This window comes from Condylostylus longicornis, unplaced genomic scaffold (assembly GCF_029603195.1).
Source record: "Condylostylus longicornis isolate FDR11 unplaced genomic scaffold, ASM2960319v2 ptg000013l, whole genome shotgun sequence".
NCBI classification, from domain to species: Eukaryota; Metazoa; Arthropoda; class Insecta; order Diptera; family Dolichopodidae; genus Condylostylus; species Condylostylus longicornis.
The window spans coordinates 8,439,380-8,445,379 of record NW_026577982.1 but is presented as its reverse complement, the minus strand read 5'-3'; the positions used below and the strand labels follow the sequence as shown (position 1 = coordinate 8,445,379).

Sequence of the window (6,000 nt, the reverse complement as noted above, 5' to 3'; positions counted from 1 at the left end):
TTCTATTATGTCCATACAAAATATAATTGTCTTAAATATGCAAGAGCATATTTTAGAGATGATTATGATGATATTAGAACAGTAGATCACATAATAATGATACTGCAATATCTATTGGTATATCTAAACATACTCTTGTTGCTTTCAAAATGCATAAGATAGCTACAGTTTGAAATAAATGTCTATGTATCCATTTGTATGTTATATTTGTATAGGATAGTTATATGGTTTATCGGAATAATACGAAACACCTGTTACTGTATAGAAGATCTTTATAGGTATTTTTTTATAATCATTTAAAAGATTCTTTTAAGAAAATTAATGATGATCATCATATTTCCAACTTATTGTGATTTAATAATATTTTTGTCTTCTTAAAATATCTGAAAACCTGGTAGAAATTTACAGATAATTACATCTACATAAATTGATAATTAATGCCTATTGTTAATTAAAACGAAAAAAATTATATAAGAAGAGGAAAAGAAACATTAAGGAATAAAAAAGAAAAAACATAATTATTGATGATCGATATGGGGATCTTATGATGATGGATAAATAAAATGTAGACTGATTATAATTCATGCCTTATTCATATCGAACCGAATGACGTTGTTATAAGCGGATGATTATGTTGATCATGATGATGACATAGGCATATTTTTTTTTGTTTTCTAATTCTTTTGTGTTTTCTGGTCAGTTTAAAAAATTCTTATATTTTTTTTTCTCTATTTTTTATAACATAAAAGGCGTTGATCAATCATCCAATCTCGTTTGTTTGATCTCTTGTATTTAAAATTGTTGAAGTGGTAAAAAAGAAATTGGGAAAAAAATTCAAATTTGTTCTCATTTGTGCAATAACAAAAAAAAAAGAAGATATAATACCAAAGCATGAGCTGGGTCCCTTTCAACATTATACATACAAACTATAATATTATATTCTTGGTTAATTAGTTTTTTTTTCTTAAGGCATATTATGTCAAGCGTATACATTTAACATTTTTAATAAGAAAAGAAAATATTTTTTTCATTTTAGATTCTTATTGGACTTTCGGGATTAGTATGGGTTTCATAATATTTTTATAGAAATTTTATAAGTTCTTTTGCTTCCTATTTATACTGTGAACCTAATTAAAAATTATTTAAAATCGATAATACTCAAAATTTTTCTCACGCTTACAAAATTTCAACACCCGCTCTTCGTCGCCGCAACATTTTTTTTAATTGCTATGAGAAGGGAAAAAAATACTTACTTATGATAAAAAGGTTTTTTTAAATACGATCAATTTTAAAGAAATATTATGCCTGTTTCATATATAAACATGGGTATAGATTTATATACATATATATACTCATATATACTGTAGATATACTCTTGCACGTATATGATCATTTATAAGGTTATTATGTATGTAGGCTTCTACATAGTCAAACATTACAAGATTATTACATATGTATTAAAATTAACTTAGTATATATGCAGATTTTCAGCAGCTTATTGTTTCTGAAATAAAAACTTAAAGGTATCGTTTATTTTAATGAATTTATCTTAGCATTTATTTCTTTAATTTTATGCAAAAATTTTATAATGCAAAATTTTGTTTAATAGCTGGATCAAAATTTATTATTTTAAAAATTTTGTAAATTTAAAAAGTAAATAAGAATTAAATTTGAAATTAACTTTTGAGTCTTACAATAATTAGGGCAATTAATCTAATAAAAACTAAAATAGGGATAATTAAATCTTTCATATACTACCAATGTACTTCTCTAAGGAAAAGGATTTTTAAGTACGAAAAAATCTGCAATGCATTTATGTAAAATAAAATGAAGGTGGGTAGATGGGTAGGTACATCAGTTATCTGCAGACATAATGAAATAAAATAAAATATAATAGCAAATCAATTATGTATGCAATTTAAGACTTGCCAAAACATAGTCTTAAAATATGTGCACAGGACATAAATACTCCATTTTAAATGTCTTAACTTTTAATAAAATGTCTTAACTTTTATTAATCAAAAATGTTTTAATTAAAATATCTAACAATTTTAATACTCAAAGATTACATTATGAGAAAGCAGTTTCTTCTTTTATTAGAATTAAAAATTTTGATGAATGGTAATATGAACATAATCCAAAAAAATTTCATATATGTACATACATAATGTATTTAGTGGTAAAATATAGTTTTTTTTTTTTTTTGTTTTCGCTAAATTAAAAAATATTTTCTTTTTCTTAGAAATATTTATTGTTTTTTATCGTTTTTTAGGGTCTTAAATAACGATACAATTAAAAACATACAATATGGAATAGAATTTTAACGGTATGATTTTTGGTAGCGGGCACGTGCACCTGGACCTCCAAATTTCTTTGGTTCACAACGACGTGGATCACCAACTAATAACGTTCTGTCATATTGAATTAAAATATCTTTAATTTCCTTTTTGGAAGCTTCATCTACATCTGAAATTTTTAAAAGAAAAATTTTAATCTTTATTTAAATAGTAAAAGATAAAGTTTGTTTGTAATTTCTTTTTAAGAAAATTTTTGAAACATAAATAATTGTCGAACAATCTTCACCCAAATCAGACATATTTGTAAGCTTGGTTGGTAAGATGTTTCATTTTTCTTCCTTCATTTATCTTTCGAAATGGGTATATTCCCATAACAAAAATCTGGAGAAGGTTTTTTTTATACACGAAAAATTCTTCAACAATTACAGTATTTTAACAGAGAAACTGTATTTTAACAGTTAATAAAATTTCCTTTATGCGTTTATTAAAAAATTCACTATAGCCCTTCTTCATAATACCCAGTAATTTTGTAAAGAAACGGTCGTAGAAAAAAAATTTAAGAGAAAAGCTATTATATTTCCATCAATTTGCAAATCGACATTTAAATTTGAGATTCTAAATTGAAAGCATCATTTTTGGATAATAACATATTACTTCGAGTAACGCCTTATGCGTGTTCATATTTCAAAATTTCTCAATTTAGTTGTAGGTAGGTTGTAGTACATCTATTTTTTTTAAGCTTGCAAGCGGTTTTTACAATCGAGTTGTATGTCAATCACGATTTGCAAAACCTGGAGATCTCATTTGAAAAAAATGAATAGCTAAAGCATTTTTTGTCCACATAATTGAAAAATGTAACATAGAATATGAATTATATCCAGCAATAAGGTAATTGATTGTAATTTTTAATTTATATTTTATATTGCAATTAAACATTGTTTAATCAAGTTATTTTGTTGAATTTACCACATCTAATATAGCTTTAAAAAATACTATATTAATTGTTTAGTAGCAATAGCTTTTCTCTTCCTTTCATTTTTCGCTCGTAAACTGCTAAGAAAGTTCACGAAAATCTGGTATAGAAAGGGCAAATATTGCATTAACTCATTAAAAAAAATACTTACGTTTCTGATAGAATGCTACTAAAGCTTTTGAAATGGCCTGTCTGATAGCATATATTTGTGCAACATGACCACCACCGCTTACTCTTACACGAATATCAACATCGGCGAATTTTTCCTACAAAAAAAAATATACATTTTTCATTACGTATTTCATATAAGCTTAGTAAAAATTTAAATTGCAATTATAGTTGCAATCAGTGCTATATATTTTACATAAAAAATTCATTTTCGGGATAGAATACTCATCATTCTGGAAAACTACAACTTTACATATTTAATGAGAAACCCTTAATATATTCTTACCTTGCCAAGTAATAATAATGGTTCCTGCAATTTGTATTGTAAAACTTTAGGTTCTATTTGATCTAAAGGACGTCCATTGACACGGAGAAGTCCCTTACCACGTTTGCAGTATGCTACAGCAGTAGCTGTTTTCTATATTCAAAAATATTAAATTAGTTTATCTTATATTATAAAATTGTATAGAAAATGAAAATTTTGCACAAATTTCAAATGTTTAACTTATATGAAGCATGTACTATGATTTAGTACACATTTGGTAAGGTAAGTTGAGTTGATTTTTCCCCCAATCGATAGTTAATTTAACAGAATTAAAATTTAATTAACTTCAGTAAAGGGAAATTTACCAAATCTAACCTTAAAGAAATGGCATCAATTTACTTATTATCGAACTTGTGCAATATTCACTTTTTCTTACCTTTCTACCGAACACTTGAACAGCGTGAGTTGGTTCTCTTCTCTGCAATTAAAATATTTAAAATTAAATAGATTTTAAAAACCGCTTTTTAAAATTTTATTTTAAGATAAATTTTACCTTCTGCATTTTGCTTGAAGTTTTGACGGAAAAGAAAGAACTTCGTTTTTCCACGTTTTTTAACAAGTTTCGTTAAGCCCAATAAACATTCGTTAAAATATGATTTAAAAATTTTCTCATAATGTCAAACTGTCATTTTTGACAATCGTTGAATCCTATTTTCGCATTGGCAAACTGTCACAATATTTTTAACTATATTTCTCAATTAAAAATTTCATTTTTGTTTTATTACTATTATTTTGTGTGATATTTTATTATTTTAGATTATTGAACGTGTTTAATTACATATATCGAAAAATATCTTGTTTTGTCTGATTTTTCGCATGTTTCAAATTTCTATCAATGTTTTGAATATTTATTATATTTTTAGATACATATAAATATTTTTTTAAACTATTTTAGTACAAATTTGATAGTAAATGAAAATGATTTTTCTTCAAATCGTTAAAGTTCAACAAATTATTTGTATTAATTTTTAAAATAAATCTGAATTTCGTCAAGAATTTTTCGTTTCGCCTAAATTAATAATTCCGTTCCCACCTAATCATTGAAAATAACGAAAATTTGACAAACTGTCACACAAATTGTCAATTTCCCCTTTTAAATTTTTAGTGTTTTTTTTTTTGGTTAAACGCTGATGTGTAAACTTTGTTCTTAATAAAAGTCATTATTATAAGTAACTAAAATCAAAAATGTTTAATATTCAAACACATATGGTATATAAACAAAAATAATAAAATGTTAATTTATTATTTTAAATAAATTATTTTATTAAAGGATTTTGAAGGCCAACATAAGGCAGAGAAGCTTTCTAGATTCATCATAACTTTATTCGGTATTGTTGGTTTGATTTGGGGTGCTGTAATACAACAATTTTCACAAACAGTATATATACTAGGAGCCGGATTTATTTTAGCATCATTGGTAAAATCGAAATAAACCCTAAGTATTTTCAAAATTCTATATGCATACTTTATATTACCATTTCAGTTGACAATTCCACCATGGCCAATTTATAGGCGGAAACCATTGAACTGGCAAAAGCCACGTTACGAAAATCAAACTAATTCAGATGATTCTAAGAAAAAGAAAAAATAATCCACTAAATATCATTCCATTCTATTAATAAATATTTTTATGTACTTCATAATTGAAAGAATGTTCGTCCTGAATAAAAAAAAAGAAAAGTGGTTACAAAAATAAACAGTTTTAATTTAAGTAAAATAGAAGAAGAAAATGTTTAAAATAAAATGGTTATTATTTGCCTGTACGAAATTTTATAAACGTGATTTGATTTGCATTAATCTTAATGGATTGTATTGCAGTCTATAAATAAGTACCTAATTCCAGTTGAAAAGTTTTAGAACGTAGAAGCTATTTGTAATACTTTTAAAATGATTAACAATTTGGGTCAGATCATTTCAACTATTTCATATTTATTGAAATTTAATTATAAAATTTGAATTTTATTACCTGAAAATTTTATTGTGTCTCATCTATTAATTAAACCATTACAAGAGCCAAGGTATAATAATAAAATGAAAAAATTCCTGTGATCAAAATGAGAAAGCTTTATCCGAAATGTATGCAATTTAAATAAATTATTTCACGGCTGCTATTTGAATAATACCACTTCAATATGCATTTATTTTTTAAAATCAATTTCATCCAACGCATTTGGTTCGAAATTTTTATTTAAGTATTAACCAGAAAGAAATTTTACATTATTGCTTATATGAGCACA

The 6,000-nt window shown here is 25.0% G+C and overlaps 2 protein-coding genes across 2 annotated transcripts; one reads left to right on the top strand and one right to left on the bottom strand.

Moving 5' to 3' along the window:
- Positions 1-2,227: 2,227 nt before the first annotated feature.
- On the bottom strand, positions 2,228-4,321 carry LOC129605273 (40S ribosomal protein S16). Its single transcript, XM_055514923.1, has 5 exons — positions 4,257-4,321; positions 4,140-4,181; positions 3,725-3,856; positions 3,422-3,536; positions 2,228-2,466 (listed from the first exon to the last, which is right to left on the bottom strand). Exons 1-5 carry the CDS (start codon positions 4,263-4,265, stop codon positions 2,321-2,323), a joined length of 444 nt encoding a protein of 147 aa, XP_055370898.1. The 5' UTR covers positions 4,266-4,321; the 3' UTR covers positions 2,228-2,320.
- A 521-nt stretch (positions 4,322-4,842) lies between these two features.
- On the top strand, positions 4,843-5,534 carry LOC129605274 (signal peptidase complex subunit 1). The gene is made up of 3 exons (XM_055514924.1): positions 4,843-4,972; positions 5,034-5,180; positions 5,247-5,534. Exons 1-3 carry the CDS (start codon positions 4,949-4,951, stop codon positions 5,352-5,354), a joined length of 279 nt encoding a protein of 92 aa, XP_055370899.1. The 5' UTR covers positions 4,843-4,948; the 3' UTR covers positions 5,355-5,534.
- Positions 5,535-6,000: the final 466 nt, after the last annotated feature.